The 16,844-nt window shown below is 39.6% G+C and overlaps 1 protein-coding gene across 1 annotated transcript; it reads right to left on the bottom strand.

Moving 5' to 3' along the window:
• Nucleotides 1-6,435: 6,435 nt before the first annotated feature.
• On the bottom strand, nt 6,436-7,205 carry LOC143541112 (uncharacterized). The gene is made up of 2 exons (XM_077034017.1): nt 6,919-7,205; nt 6,436-6,862 (listed from the first exon to the last, which is right to left on the bottom strand). Exons 1-2 carry the CDS (start codon nt 7,203-7,205, stop codon nt 6,436-6,438), a joined length of 714 nt encoding a protein of 237 aa, XP_076890132.1.
• Between the last annotated feature and the right edge of the window lie 9,639 nt (nt 7,206-16,844).

The raw sequence follows: 16,844 nt of genomic DNA, 5'->3' as shown, positions 1-16,844 counted from the left end.
GTCCTAATTTTAACCGTGCAACTAAAATAAATATCCAAACGATATATAAAGAACAAGACACGATATCATGAGTTCTTAACGGATTTGGGATCGTGAAGGCGTTAAATGTATTTTATATTAATTTTGTAAAAGTGAATTAAAAACATAAACAATTTAAATATTATTACCAAATACTTTTCGCTCTTTAAACATTGAAATATTAATTTAATATTATATGCTATTTATTATCTATTAGACAAACAACTTCTTTTAAACGTTTAGCGGTGGCTGGTTTGTTTAGATGAGTAAAACCATTTTTCAGTTAATTAATTTATTTATTCATGAAATTATATTAGGTTAAATCAAGAATATATACAGATTTATAATCTATGAAAGTATGTATAAACAAATACATATGGAGGATTATACGAAGTCATATTGGAGAGTTTAGCCGGTGTTTGGTCTGTCAAACGAATGAAATCGATATCATTTTAAGTTATATGAAATAAATAAAGAAAGAAAAAGTAAAAATATAAAAAAAATAAATCCGGGTCCAGAGGATTCGAACTCGTGTCCTAGGCCGATTCCAAATTTTAATCCTTATACCAGCCAACTAGGCCAGTGGCTCACTTATGTACGGAGTGGAAACAATAATTTAAATATAAACTCTCAAATCATCCCCCAAATCATATAAACCCTAAATGATAATATCTCTAAATTTAATAAGGATTGAGCCTCTATCGTTGTTAATTGATAGAGGGCTTTTATTAGGCCCATCATTTCGACTAAGAACCATAATTCAATTACTTGGTTTAAGTTAGGATTGAATGAGATTATTGACCTAGGGTTGCCGGCCAAGAACATAATTCTATAACAATATAGAACAGCTTCTGGGTTGCAATTGACATAGCGTTTAGTTTTGTGGCGATAAAAGGAGTGTGTCAGACGAGTTAATTTCATTTTGGTCCAGTATTCATAGTGTTCAAAAATCCTTAGAGCCGTCGGTTCGAGTTAACGTATAATTAGCGTCATTTAGCTGTTAATCAACACAATTAGCTTGTGCTTAAACGCGGAATCAATCAATTAATGGCTAGGGGTGGTCAATTATGTGACTTATGGCTTGTTTTGAGGAATAAAATAAAGGGAAGGGGAACTACTATCGACGTGGGTAGGGGATAGAGAGGGAAAGAGTTTTAGACATTTAACAATTAGTCCTTGAGGTTTGGCTGCTGAATCAAGTAGGGATAGCACATGACTAAAGGTAGTTTTTGAAATAACGCAATAGTTATGATATTTTATAAGATAAACGAAACTTATTTGGACAACGAAAAATGAAATAAATGGCCCAATACTAACTAAAATAATAAATTTATTGATTTGATTAAATAACAGCAGTCTGAATAATAATATAATAGCATAAAAAGAAATGTTAAACGTCCAGGATTTCGGGTTCGAAAATTAACGAATGTTACACTATTCACAACTTTTGGAAATTTTGTCGCGAAATTAGAATACAAGAAAAAAATAAGAAATATAATAAGAATAATACAAAATCATTTCCGTAATAAAATAGAACAAAACAGATGCTCGAGTGACCCGATAAACGTTACGAATGGGTAATATGACAAGTCCACTTATATATAGGATGTACTAGCGATGTATCCACCATGATCTTGTCATATTATGTGTCATTCATACCGTTGTTCTTTAGTACCTCGCTTTTGAGTTGTTCGCACACCAACGTACCCACCATGACTTCCATGCGAGGATTAATTTTTGTAATTACGCATGCACTCATAATTACTTACTTTGTCGCATGGTTTGCATGGCTCGTTCTGTTGGGTGGGTTAAAATTATACCCAAAATGTATAAGAAAATCTTTCGAACATCAGGTTAAAACTTTGATTAAAAACGAAAAGAAAATAATGGCAATTTAAACAAAAATAAATAAAAGCTCTTGTAGTCAAATATCAAGATGAATAATGTAACACCATAGTTGACCATAGCCAATGAAATAATTTAATAAATTTAAATAATGAAATTCTAGAATTAAATAATAACAAAACACAATATTGAAAGATGAAATATATTACGAAGTATTAAAGTCGAAAGAAAAACCTTGCTATTATGGGTATCATAATAACGAAAGTATTTATCATAATAGTTAAGTTAAATACATGAAACATTGGGCCCATGCCAGACTAAAGTTCGTGTAAACTCATGATAATCATAAGAAATTGTCAAAACTCAGAAGATTTGAAATAATGACACAAAGACGTTCTCGGGGAAGTATAACCGTTACGGGGAGTATTTAAGTTTGAGACGTTCGCATTGAAGTATTGGTAAATCACAAATGTACTAACAAATTATTGAAATAAATAAGTACATATAGCTCCTATTAGATAGCTATGGCTTAGCTAAGTACACAGCCCTAGTTTAAAAGTAACTGGTCATAGACAGCCAAAAGTATGATTACGGTTTCTATTAGATAACCATGAACATAACAATGCATATGGTCGTGTTTCCCACTAGCGATTCTATTTTGGGGGGCATAATAATATTGAGGAGAGTCCAAGAAGTCCACCTCCTTGGTGATAAAGCTCTACACTTCCACTAGGACAGAAACCACCACAAACCACCCAACCTGATCTTTACACAGCCACCCCTGAAACCCTAAAATGGGAACTAGCCAAGCTTATAGGGAAACAAACTAAATTCCCCAAACTAAACCCAAAACCAAACCTTCACCTCTCAAACTTCACGACTCTCCAACACCAAGCCCTTCACCCTCACCAAATCCATAATCCACATCCATAGAAATCTCACCCTTCAAACAAACATTTTCCCCACCGACTACTACCACAACCTTAGACCTACCCATCTCTAAAAGAGATTAGGGTAAAAGCTTTCTAAATGAATTGATCAAACCTAGCATAATTCTAGGAAACAAAATATTCTAAATATATACATGATTATCTATTCAATGCATAATTATTGGCTAAGACACCCCCGCAGTTTGAGCGGGAGGATGACACACGCTCAAGCTGGACCGGAACAACTGAAAAAGCTGCTTTGACAAGCCCTTGGTGAAAATATCCACGTATTGAAAAGCTTCTGGAACATGGAGTACTCGTATGTCACCAACCCGAACCTTGTCACGCACAAAGTGTATATCGATTTCGATATGTTTCGTCCTTTGGTGTTGTACCGGGTTGTTAGAGAAGTATACGGCTGATATGTTATCATAATAGATCACCGAGGCTTGCCGAAGAGGAGTATGTAGTTCAAGTAATAGGTTGCGGATCCAAGTTGCTTTGGCCACAGCGTTAGCGACTCCTCTGTATTCAGCCTTGGCACTTGATCTTGAAACTGTAGGCTGCTGTTTAGAGGACCAGGATATCAAATTACGCCGAGGAAGACGCCATAGCCAGAAGTGGACCTTCGAGAGTCCGAGCACCATCCCCAATCAGCGTCCGATTAAGCAGTAAAAGAATGTGTAGGTGACTTAACAATACAAACGCCATACTCCAGAGTTCCCTGTAGGTACCTGATAATCCTCTTGAGAAATGCAAAATGGGAATCCCGTGGTTCATGCATGAATAAACAGATTAGCTGCACAACATATGATATATTAGGGCAGGTAAACGTGAGATATTGTAAAGCACCTGCCTGGCTACGATAAAGGTTTGGATCTCCAAATAAATCGCCATCAGTAGTACTTAGTTTGGCTGCCAAATCAACATGTGTGGTACATGGTTTTCAATCAGTCATGGAGGCCTGAGCAATAATATCCTTGGCATACTGAGATTGGGAGAGAAACATGCCATTTGGAATGCGAGATACCTTGATGCCTAAAAAATGATGAAGATGACCAATATCAGTCATAGCAAACTCTCTCGAGAGTGTGTTGATGATGCTTGCCAGCAAAGTGTCATTTGAAGCTGTCAAAACTATGTCACATATAGAAGAAGGTAGGCGATATTGGAAGGCCCCTGATTATAAATAAATAAAGAACTGTCGCATTTGCTGCTGATAAAACCATGTGAGATAATGTAATTTGCAAATCGAGTGTACCATGCTCTAGGTGCCTGTTTGAGGCCATAGAGTGATTTATTTAAGTGACACACATAATGAGGAAATCTTTGATCCACAAATCCGAGTGGCTGGTGCATGAAAACTGTTTCATGTAAATCCCCGTGCATGAATGCATTCTTAACATCTAACTGATGTATAGGCCACGACCTCGAAACGGCTAATGACAAAACTGTCCGAGTAGTAGCCGGTTTAATAACCGGGCTGAACGTGTCATCACAATCAATCCCAACTGTCAGAGAATTCCCATTAACGACCAGACGGGCCTTATACCGTTCTAATGTCCCATCAGATTTTAAATTTATGGCGAAAAAGCCACATGCAGTGAATAACTAGACGATCTGAGGGACGAAGAACCAGTTCCCATGTTTTATTAACCTGTAGTGCAGTAAATTCGGTTTTGCATAGCTTTAAACCAATTTGGATCGGCAAGGGCCTTGGTATAGGAGGTAGGGACAGGGGAGATATGGGAGGTGGTAAAGGCCGAGTGGGTGGTGGTGGATTTTGATTTAGACCGTGTGGTTATGGGGTGGGAACTTACATCCGTAGGCTGTGAGGACTGAGATGAGGGCTGAGTAGAAGCACCAGCCATTGGTGGATGGCAAGATGGTGCGGCAGAGGTGGGTGGTGGTATAGTGGGAGGTCGTGGGCCGCGAGAGTAGGTGATCGGGTATGGAGCCGTGACTGACGGTTGTGGAATCGGAGTTCGAAAATTGAACCCTAGTGGAACGGGATCATCAAGGAATGTGTAAGATGAACAGTTTTGGGGAATGGTGTAGGGAAATGTGTTTTCATCAAATGTCACTTGGCGAGAGATGTGAACCTTACCGGTGGTAGGGTCGTAGCACTTGTACCCACGGAAATCCGGGGGGTATCCGAGAAATCTACATCAGACAGATCGTGGGTGTAATTTATGTGGTTGGGTGGCAGATTGGTTTGGGTAGCAGGCACACTCGAACACACGGAGATGCTCATATTTGGGATGGCGGAGATAAAGGGCAAAAGTGGGAGTGTAAAAATTTAGGCGTTTTGTGGGCAAAATATTGTGAAGATACGTGGCTGTGTGAAGAGCCTCCACCCAAAACGTAGGTGGATGATTGGCATGAATGAGAAGTGTGCGAATGATGTCATGGAGTTGATGAATCATCCGCTTGGCCCGACCATTTTGAGGTGAGGTTTGGGGGTAGGAAAACCGAAATAAAAGGCTATGTTGATCTACAAAAGTTTTGAAGGCATGGTTATCAAATTTGCCACCCAAATCACATTGGAAAGTCTTAATTTTTTGTTGAAATTGTGTTAGAATGAGTTGGTGAAATTTGGTAAATGTAGGGAAGGTTTCAAATTTGTATTTAAGGGCTAGACCCAAACAAAATTGGAAAAATTGTCTATAAGAACCATATATTATTTATACCCTGATTTGCTATGTATAGGACTAGTCCAAAGATCACAGTGCACAATGTCAAATGGGGCAAAAGTAAAAGAATTTGATGAATAAAAAGGAAGACGTTTACTATTTGAAATTCAAAATGAGTTGCAAACATTAGACATATTGTCTTTATTACAAGAAATATGAAAATTACGACCTATCACATATAGAGTTTGAGCGTCGGAGTGACCGAGCCTATCATGCCAGGGAAGTGAAGTAGAAACAAGATAACAAGCTTGAGGCGGGAGTTTAGGCGGCGTGAATGGATAGAGATCCCCAGTGCTGTTATGTCTAGATAGAGTCTTCTTAGTTTTGAGATCCTTCAAAGAAAAACCAAGATGGTCAAATTCAATAGAAACGTTGTTATCACGAGTAAAACAACGTACATAAATAAGGTTTTTAATTATTTGGGGGCTTTAGAGGACATTGGGAAGGATATAAGTGCGGTTGGGCAAGGTGTGTAGGCTTATGCCGAATCCAAGTATTGGTAGATAATTGCCATTGCCTAAAAAAATGTTACTGCGAACAGAAGAAGAATTAGGGAATAAAATTTTACCTGGTTCCTAAGTGAGGTGAGATCCTGCTCCCGTATCCATGATATCCATGTTCCAAGAGGATTGCGGCTGATTGACATACATGTTAGTGAAGGCAGCGCTTATATCAGAGGGACAAAGTGTTGTACCCAGATGCAGGTGGTTAAACAAAACCCGGTGTGAAGTCAGGCGGTCCGGTGAACTGTGACGGAGCAGCATAGTGTGCAGGCTGAGTAGAGGCTGAGGTTGGTTATGGTGGGGCCGCCATGGCTGTTGGGTCAGGTAAGGGCAGAGTGGAGGTGTCCACCAAGCCCAATTTGGATAACCTTGCTGCTGTCCGGCCCAAGAATATTGCTGATGTCGACTAGAACCGCGGCCCCTTCCGCCACGTTTGTTCCAAGACCCCTAGCCCCTACCCCGACCGCGAGAAGAAAAGGCGGCAGGGTCAGAAGCCTGAGGTTGCTGTTGTTGAACAGCGTTTTGTTGCTGCTGTGTGGGAGCTGGAGGGGCTGCCAAGACTGTTGTGGTGGAGCCCTTTCGTGCATCAAGTCGGATCACCTCATCATTCGGCATTGTGATGGCCTGATCCCAATCGACTTCTTGTTGATTGGTAAGAGAAGCAGTGGTGTTGTATTCTTCGGGAAGACCACTAACCAACTGAAGAACAAACCTAGATTCAAAAACAGGTTTGTCCACATCAGCAAGTTGGTTGGACAAGTCGGTGAGGCGCTGACAATAATCTTCTACAGATGAACAGGCTGCTAACGAGAGGTTATAGAATTTGGTTTCGAGCACTGCTGTGCGGGCCTTCTTGTTGCTTAAAATATCTTTTCTAGTTTCGACCAAGCCGCATAAGCGGTGGTTTTGGTATCAAGAATCCGGATTAACAGATCGTCAGAAACGGTGCTGTAAATCCATTGCAAAACTAGAGCATCAAGCTTCTGCCATGATTCCACACCAGCAGCCGGAGAGACTGGAACAGGGGTTCCATCGATGTGGTTGAGCACCTTGTAGGCGATAGCATCTAGATGAAAAAGTCTAACCCACAAAGAATAAGTTACCTTGTTTCCATCCAAAGTTCGAATCTTTGTTTGAATGTTGGAAACCGAGTAAGCAGGGTGCAAGGGGGAGGGTTTTGGTGTGGAGGTTTCAGAGGTGGAATCCTCTTTAGCCATGGCAGGAATAAGGGAAGGCTGGCTGATAAAGAAAAAAAAAGGAAGAGATCGACAGTGGTAATCAGAGATTATGGCTCTGATACCGTAAAGAGATTAGGGTAAAAGATTTCTGAATGAATTGATCAAAAACATGTCATCCCTTATATAGGGATATTACAATAACAAACCTAGCACAATTCTAGGAAACAGAATATTCTAAATATATACATGATTATCAATTCAATGCATAATTATTGGCTAAGAATCTCACCTTACCAACCTTTAACCCCCCTACTTAAGTCACCAAACCTCTTTACCTTTACCCTTAGGACCACATCAATTTGGACCTAAACATTCACTTCCTCACCGATGTCCTTACCCACTCATCATTCTTACCTCTACCCAGTCTGAATCCCAAACCTTGCCGTCAACCCAATTCACCGCCCACCAAACCCAAACCAAAAACTTGCCCTTACAATCAACTACCCAACCTACCCCATCCTACACCCCACCCTCAACACAAATCCTAAACCGAACACCCACGTCTAGTGGTAAATATAAAAGGCTCTAGTTTACACGGATCCTATCTTAGATAGGATCTTGGCTCTGGAAGAATCAACTGAGAAATGGGCTGAGCGGGAGAAAGTGATGTTGGAATTTGTGAAGAAGCAAAAGGAGAAGGAAGTGGAGTTGAAGAAGGAGAGGGTTGTGATGTTAGAAAGGATTGAGAAACTAGAGAAGGAGGGAGATGCCGACAAACAACAAATTGCACGATATGAGACTATGATTGCATCACTCTAGTCGCAAGCAGAGAGTCAATAAAAGTTGATGAACGATCAATCAACGTCTCTCGCTGCACGTTTTGCTGAAACATAGAGACTACAATCAAGAGTTACCTTTCTTGAGAATGACCTACAGTCCTCAACAAACCTTGAAGCACGTCTAACAACTGAGTTGGATTATGAGGTCGACAGGTTAGAGGCTGTAATCAAGGATTGCTTTCCTTGAAAGTGATGTAGGATCCTCTTCAGATGTCATCAGCTGAAGTTTGATATTGAGAGGCTTAAGGCAAAAAATGAAGAGCAGGATAGATTGAACGAAGCTCAAATCAAGATAAACGAAGATCTTGTGGGAAAATACTGGCTGCCTCTGAACTAATGAAGCTCACTGATGAAGATGTGGATGATCTGTAAGATCAATTGAAGAAAGTCTTTGGAGGTTGGGTGAACTCCGATGATAAGAATGAGGGTAAGAGGAGGAAGACAATATAGTCTGCTAGGACTGGTCTTGTAGTTAGTGGCGGTGAAGGTGGTAGTGGTAGTGGTGCTGGATTTGGTGTGACTGATGGAGACGCAGTCACGGTTGGAACTGTTGCCGGTGGATCTTCTGTTGGTGTTGAAGATGATGATGGTGATGATGATGATGATGATGATGATGACGATGATGATGATGAGGTGGAGGAGAAGGAGGAGGAGGAGAAGGATGAAGACGATGAAATAAATGACGAGTTGGGCAATGATGATGACGACTATGATGGTGGAAATAATGGTGGTGGTGATGAAGGTGCTGGTGTTAGTGGTGGCAGTGGAGTAGGCAAACAAAGGGCTCCACATGATGACTTTCCCCATGATGATCCCTCAGCTGCTGATGCTACCAAGAAAATAAGGGATACTGATGCTGCGTTGGAAAAGACTTGCAGTCTATCATTAATGTTCACTTTGTAGGTCCTTAGAGGGGATCTAACAACTATTCTTGAATCAATCTACTTAATGCTTTGCAACACTCACACTAAGGAATCTAGATCTCGGATCTTGTTTGTGTGTTTGTTATTTTTGGCTTTTGAGAGCAAGAGAGAGTTAGTTGAATGGATAAGGGTTGTTCAAAAGCTTACGTGTCTCATGCACATGCTTCCTATTTATAGGGAAGCATGGCATGCCCCTATTGCATTACAAATGGCCCAATGGGCTCTTGTTTACATATGGCCTTGGGCCTAATACAATATTATTAACAAAGGTGATAACATATAAAAACCTATACAATACAAAAGACTATTGATAAATAAAATATGTCCCAACAATCTCCCTCTAGTCTTTAGTATTGTCACTTGTCTTCGTCTTCAATCAGTGTCATACTCTAGAGCACCGTCTTCGGGTAGTGGAAGTTCAACAAGCTTTCGGACAAACTTGTTGAAGGCTTCAACTATCTTATCTGTGTTCTGTTTCCCAATATCCTACAAAGTGTGAACAAGCGAGTTATACAACTTCAGAATGTCTTCTTTGCTTACACCCATCAACTCGTGCTCGTCAAATACACGTAATGGATGCACGTCTTTGAAGTGTATGACGGCTTTGCCTGATTCATTGTGGAATTCCCAGCATTTGAAGTCATAAAGGCTCTCCATGATAAAATGTACGACCTTCCTTGGGCATTATATATCTCCATGCAGTTCTTCGTTTTCCCGTTGTTGGATCTATTTCTGTCGAATGCTTGTATTCCCAACCTTTATTTAAGTGGAAGTTGGCGAGTGGCACTTTGATTCTCGATCGATGTGCCGCTTGAACCACCCGTCCAAATTCTTCTCACTAACACCATCACCTACCGCCCACCTAAAGTAATTCATGCCAAGTTCTGGCAGGGTATGCATCTCAGTTGAGTACAAGTAGGTAAGGTTCCCGTTTACCCTACGCAACGCCCATGAGTCACTATCCACATGATACTTAACATAGGCAATGAGATCATCATCCTGGTATGGGTAGTTGCGGCAGTATGAGCTTGCACGACTCCTCACACAGTACCATTTCTTCTTTCGTTGTTTTGGCACTTGTGTGGAGTCCGTTGCTAGGGCAATCACGCGTTGAGCTTCAGAAGCAGGAGCAGGAGCTTGAACTTCTTCTAAAGGCGTGTCAGGACGTGGTGAGTAATTGATACCATTGTCCTCCTCCGAGACTCCCTCCTTTTCTGGAGACGAGATGATCCCGGCAAAGTCACCTGCATCAAATAACTCGTTAAAAACGTCTTCTAGGGTAGCATCTCGGTCCCTCACTCCTTTAGAAGCCTCGGTAGCAGAGGGGTCTTCATGTGGTTTGTCATCATGTGCAGCGGTTTGTGAGCCACTCCACCACCACCTACTACACCAGCACCACTATTACCATAATCATCATCATCGTCATCATCGTCCTCGTCGAAACTGTCATGGACGTTATCTTCATCGTGTTCATCATCGTGCTCATCATCATCTTCCTCTTTTCTTCAACAACTGCTCGAGTAGCAGATCTTCCAACCTCCGAAAGTACCGAGCTAGTTCCCACAATACTTGAGGCTCCGCCAACATGTGGTACAAGAATACCCATAGTTGCTTCGCCTACAAAACCCATTGTCGTCTACATACGGACCGCCACAGACGGACCAGCTGACGATTTCTGCCCTTTAGTATGCGCCTCCCCACTTGTTTTCTTCCAACTCCCAAACAAAGAACCAAGTCGGCCATCTAGCGTGTTAAAATCATCATAACGCATATCCATCAACTCTGAGGACACTTGGTATTTGCCCGCCATATCTTCGTTTATTTTCAGCTGAAGCTCATTGAGACGGTCTTGGGTGACAATCTTTGTGTTTAGGGCCTCAATCTAGGTTCTGAAGTTAGAGTTTTTAGAAATAAGCGTGCCGAGTGTTTGAGAAGTCCCTTACTGGCTCTCTAACATACCAACCCGAGCATTCCCTGCCTCTTGCTCAATTAAGCACTTGTTCATCGCCTTCCCTAGATCTGAATCAAGCTTTTATTGGAGAAAAGTGGTAGATGGCAAGGCTCGCTCTAGGGTCGTTTGTGCTGGTTGGACTGGGGTGAGGTTGTGAAGGTTTGAGACCATAATTTTGTGGTTCTCAATGGTGATGTGAATGTTGGTGACTTGAAGGGTGAGGATGTAGGTAGTTCAGATGGTGTGGCTTGGTCTGGTTGAGTGGTGGTTGTGGTAGGTTAGATGGTTTGTTGTGGGGTTGATAGTGGAAGGTTTTCTAGTAGGATGGGTAATGGTTGGTATTGAAGTGTGGGAGATGGTTCGGGTGAGGTAATAGATGAATAATGTAATAAAGTCTTTGATGGTTTGGCTTTGGTTTTGATTCTGGATTTGGGTCCGGGTTTGGTGTAGATGGGAATTTGTACTTGTTTGGCTTTGAGGGTGGCTAAGGTTTTGGTTAGTGTGGTGGGTGAGGCAATATGTGGGTCAGGTTGGGTTGAAGGTTTACCTAGCTCGGCGTCTTCTTGGAGTTCCTGACCGGCTTCAAACACTTCAAGGTTGGACTTCCTCTTCCCTCTTCTTCCTTCTGTTGGGAAGGCCCACCAGCAGAAGGCTTGCTCGTGGCCTTCCGCTTCTTCGATTCATGTTTCCTCTTGGTCCTCCTTTCTAGCTCCTCCTCACTCTCGGTCTCTTCCACATCTGTACCTACAATCTCCCCGCTTTCCTCTCCAAACTCATCACCAACAGCTTCCGTTTCCTCCAACAAACCAAACTTATTCCAAGGCAGCACACCTATATACACATACCCCTTGCCTTTGTTGCTCAATATCGCGTTGAACACCGTCTGCTTGATCATCTTCACGTGATGAGGCTTAGACAGAGGTACGTTGCTACCCTTCTTCTCCCAAAACTCCTTAACCCAACATGTATGGATAGCCGGGTTAGCTGTGATAGCATGTACAAGTGGAGATTCCTTGAGCCCCTTGATCATAGACGTGAACACCTTGTGCTTCTTCTTCTTGGGTAGATCAAGCGAGCAGTAAAGATTATGTTGCTAAAATTGAACATAAGTATCATTAGAATCATAATAATAATAATAAATCAAAGATATATACGATAACTATATGTAATATATAGATATTTAATTACCATTTATGTACTTATGTTTAATTTATTAATAGATTTTAGAATTTAGATGATTGATTTCACTTATATTAGGGTATATATCCATTTTATAAGCTTATAACATGTCACAGTAGGTCTTAACTACAAAACAGTCCATAATGTCCAAAAGTCCAAAAAAAAAAAATTGTCCAAGTCATAACAAATCGCATAGCATAACCAGAAGGAATCACATCGCATAAACAAATCGCATCGCATGACATTTTAAGTCGTATCGCATGAGACACGCGATGCGATTCAAAATGATATTCCAATCGCATCGCATGAGTCATGCGATGCCAATCGATTATGATTCTTGTCGCATCACTTGAATCATGCGATGCGATTGGAATCCCATGCGATTTTGATTTTCCTTTTGTGCGATGCGACTCATTTGTTCCTTATCCCCAAATCTCTCTTTTTCCTTTTGAACAAGGTCGCCTACACCCGAATTGCACTTTTGTCCATTTTTGTAACCCAACTACAACAAGAACATGGGCAATCGGACTCAAGAGGGTCCGAAAAAACCCATCTATTAAAAATATGTGCAAACCTACACCTAGAACAATTATCAATGATGATTATTAGATCTTATGATGGATTTTCACAACATCAACAACATGGATTTTCACCGATGAACACAAAGCAAACCCTAGATTTAACTGACGGTTCATATGAACTGTCTATTGGATCTGGAACAAGAAAACAAGGATGAAAATGATATTTGGTGTTATAACATTGGAGATGGGTCCATGATAGAGGATCACGTATGATAACAGGAGTCAGTTCTTGATTGTTTGAAGATGAAGAAACTCTTAGGGTTTAGAGAGAAGTGAGTGTTTGGAAAGTGAAAAATGATAAGAATGAATGATATTTTGGGTTTAACTGTAATATAGGGTCAGCCTATCTCGCGATAGAGTCAAAACATCTCGTGTTTTAAATGAATTTACACTCTCAGTCCTTGGTCTTTAAAAATATTTACAGATTTAAACATGAAAATTATTTACCCACCAAATCCAAACACTTGGTTATACACAAGTTTTTTTTTGTCGATCCTAAGTTTAACAACGTTTGCATAATCGATCTCTCAACAAAATAAAACAAATTTAAAATTTAAAATTTAAAATTAGAAAAAAAAGTAAAAATGGAAATAAAAAGTAAAATAAAATTTTAAAACTTAAAAATGAATTGAAACCAAATAAAATTGACTTAAATTAGTATTTTAGTCTAAAATAAAATAAAACAAAATAAAAACAAAAACGAAAATAAACAAAACAAAACAAAAATGAAATGAGTAAAGATAAAATTAATATGATGTTAATTTACTAATATAATGTTAAATTTACATAAATTTATCAAATATTAAATTTTTCAAGAAAGTTCACGACATGGAATCATATGTACCACAAACTCAAAGTCGACTGTAGATATTATCCACTTTTGCAACTTGACAAATGTTTTGATGACAAAATGATACATTAAGGTACGATTTAGGCACAATGCTAGTGTGTTCCCCACTCAGTTAGACATGTTAACGACTCCGTCATACCTCAGTCTTAGTTTGTGTTCACATATCACCTCAACTTGACTTGTACCTTTCTTATTTGAGCACAGTACGCTTATTAACACACTTGACACTTTACACTTAACTCTATTTAGAAAGATTAAAATAAAGCAGAAGTTCAGGGCTTGAACAAAAAAAAGAAAGCAAAACAAAGCAGAAGACTGAGAGCCTTAACGATCAGGTTGGATAATAGCATATTATCGCGCAGAGAAAGCCCAAGGCTTGAGTCAAAATAACTGAAGAAATAAATTAGAAAATAAAATTCCTAAGATAGACGTCTTTTAACCTTTGTTTTTCTTTTCTTTTCATTTCTTTTCTGACTCTTTTCTTTTTCTTTTCTTGACATTTCTTGAGTCAATAGAAATTAAAATCAACATTAATTTCATAAGACAACTGTGATCAGGTAAAGGGAGGTTTGGGTATGACATGTTTAATTACATTTCAGCCTTCATTGATATGACATTAACGGAGTCATGCAACCGCCTCAACAACGTATAACCACTAGCATAGGCAGATAATTTTGTTTATATCACATAACATTTACTTGTTTGTCAAGCCTATCTACACATCAGACTATGATTTTGTTGACTTTTGATCTACTCTTTTCATGTGCTAGGATCATCAAAATCAATGTATTATCAAATTCCATGGTAAGTCCAAATTTTAAAATTTTAATTATCCCACTCCCTCTAAACAAGAGCTCCATCTAAATGGGATAGCACTTTCGGAAACGATTTTCTGATTTTCTTAAAAGAATGTAAAATATTTTCGGTAAGTCAAATGACTCATTTTAGTTTTTCTTAAAAGAAAAAATGAAATCTTTTTGGTGAGTTATAGATAACTCAATTTTCTCCCTTTAAAATTGCGACATATTTTAAAAATATTTACAATTTTAAAATTAAAATGATGACACCTACTCAAAAGAAATCATGCCCAACTACTCTACAAAGTGTAAAAATCTGGCACGATCAAAAGCCTTTGTAAAGAGATCAGCAAAGTTGAAATAAATATGGACCCTTTGAATGTTGACAAGTTTACGATCAAAACAATCACGAATGAAGTGTATTCGGATGTTAATGTGTTTTGTCTTTGAGTGTTGGACCGGGTTTTTAACAATAGCAACAAAAACCTCGTTATCACTTGAGAGCAGCAGCTGGATGCGGCAATGCACTCGGCTCCGGCGCGGAGATGGATACGGTGACCTGTTTCTTGCACTGCCAAGAGATTAACCTGTCTCCCAAGAATTAGCATCCTCCTGATGTTGAATTTCGATCAAGATTACAACCCCCATTATCACTGTCAGTATATGCATGCAATACCAAAGGAGACTCTTTTAGATACCACAAACCCAAGCGAGGTCTTCTTTGAGATATCTGAAGATACGTTTGACTACGATCATATCTTGCACACTGGTAAACAGGAAAGATGATATATGGTCTGCTTGCAGTGAGATACATTAGGGAGCCAATTATAGACAGGTAAAGGTGTTGATTGACTGGCTTTCACAATTGATTAGGAGCCAGGATAGGTCGAGTAGCAATCAGTGCCATAAATGCAGATGCATCCATAAACCCAAATTTCTAAACAATGTCTCGGACGTATTGTTCTTGGTGTATCAAAATCATGTCCGTCATTTGTTCAACTTGTAAGCCCAGGAATAATGTCATCTGGCCCAAAGAACTCATCTCGAACCGACGCTGCATAACCTCAAAGAACTCCTTGCAGATCTTGTCATTCGTTGATCCAAAGATAATGTCGTCAACATACACTTGGACCAGGACCAGATCATCACGGACTTTCTTGATAAAAAGTGTCTGATCGATGACTCCTCTTCTATAGCCATTCTTCAATAGATGTTTAGCAAGTGTAGCATACCATGCGCGACGTGCTTAGTGAAGGCCATAAAGAGCTTTGTCAAGACGGTAAACATAATCAGGATGATCTGGATCCTCAAAACCTAGTGGTTGCTTGACATAAATTTCTTCTTTTACTTTCCCGTACAGGAAAGTGGTATTCACATCCATTTGATATGATTTGAATTTCATATATGATGCATAGGCTAAGAAGATACGTATAGCTTCCAACCTAGCCACGGGAGCATAAACTTCATCGTAGTCAAGTAGCTCACGTTGCGAGAAACCTTGCACAACAAGCTGGGCTTAATTTCTTATGCTTCCAACCTACTCCGATCCGCTGTAAATTTAGCCGGCCGGAGGGTCGAGGGACCTTCCTGACCCTCCCTTAAGTCCGCTAATGACTGCGTGCATCCATTTCCCACGCCCAATCAACCACTGTGGCCTCCTTTCCGTTCACAATATGCCCCAAGTAGCTATGTCTAACAATACATAGTGTGTTTGTATATTTATGGTCATGTGCAAACGGGGTAAAGTCTCAGCAACACATTCATGTGCTAACACTTAGATAATTCACATCAATAGTACTATTCACAAGCCACTGGCTCGAAGTTAATCACTGTGTTAGTGGGAACATTCGTGTGCTAGCACTTAGATAATTCACATCAATACATGTTTCAGGTATGTATATGTAATTAAACATGCTTTTCACCACAAAAGTTCATAAAACTGTTTAGTCATGAAACTCACTGTTTAGTAGATAATCAGCACTGAGTCAGCTCGTGGTTTGTTTGATTTGCTATCACTAGTTCCTATAATCAATATCATAATAATATTAATATTTTAATATTATTATAATCTCAATACTAAAATGGGCTGTATATATAATCTGGGTATAGTTGGAACGCGCAGAAAGTGTCAATAGGCTTAGATTGTGATGTCGTTCAATGTCTAATACCTAAAACCGAACTTGGCTTAGTTTCCCCGTTTTCCCAGCTGGGCCAAGTTGTTTGTTTATGCGTTTAGAAAACAGTTATGGGGATGTAAGCTTGGGTAAATGTGTTGGTCGATATGATTAAGTTATAAAGAAAGATCACGCATCGGGGGTTCCGAATTCGCTACAGGGCCCGTTTCCGTTTATTCAGTTTGATTTGAGGAGAAACGCGTACAATCTATCCAGATTGTCCAGGTTTCTCAAAAAAAGGTTTGTTTTTACATAATTAATCCAAAACTATGATTTTTTATCACTCTTGGTATTCTGATATTCCCGCAGGCTCATTAATCACGAACTTGCCGGTTTTTATCAAAATTGAATTTATTTAATTTTCAAATTAGCATAATTAATTAA

This window comes from Bidens hawaiensis, unplaced genomic scaffold (genome assembly GCF_021521415.1).
Source record: "Bidens hawaiensis isolate Kalapana, Puna unplaced genomic scaffold, B.hawaiensis_p1.1 tig00012468_1, whole genome shotgun sequence".
Lineage (NCBI taxonomy): Eukaryota > Viridiplantae > Streptophyta > Magnoliopsida > Asterales > Asteraceae > Bidens > Bidens hawaiensis.
The sequence above is the reverse complement of the archived record's forward strand: the minus strand, read 5'-3'. Positions and strand labels throughout refer to the sequence as shown.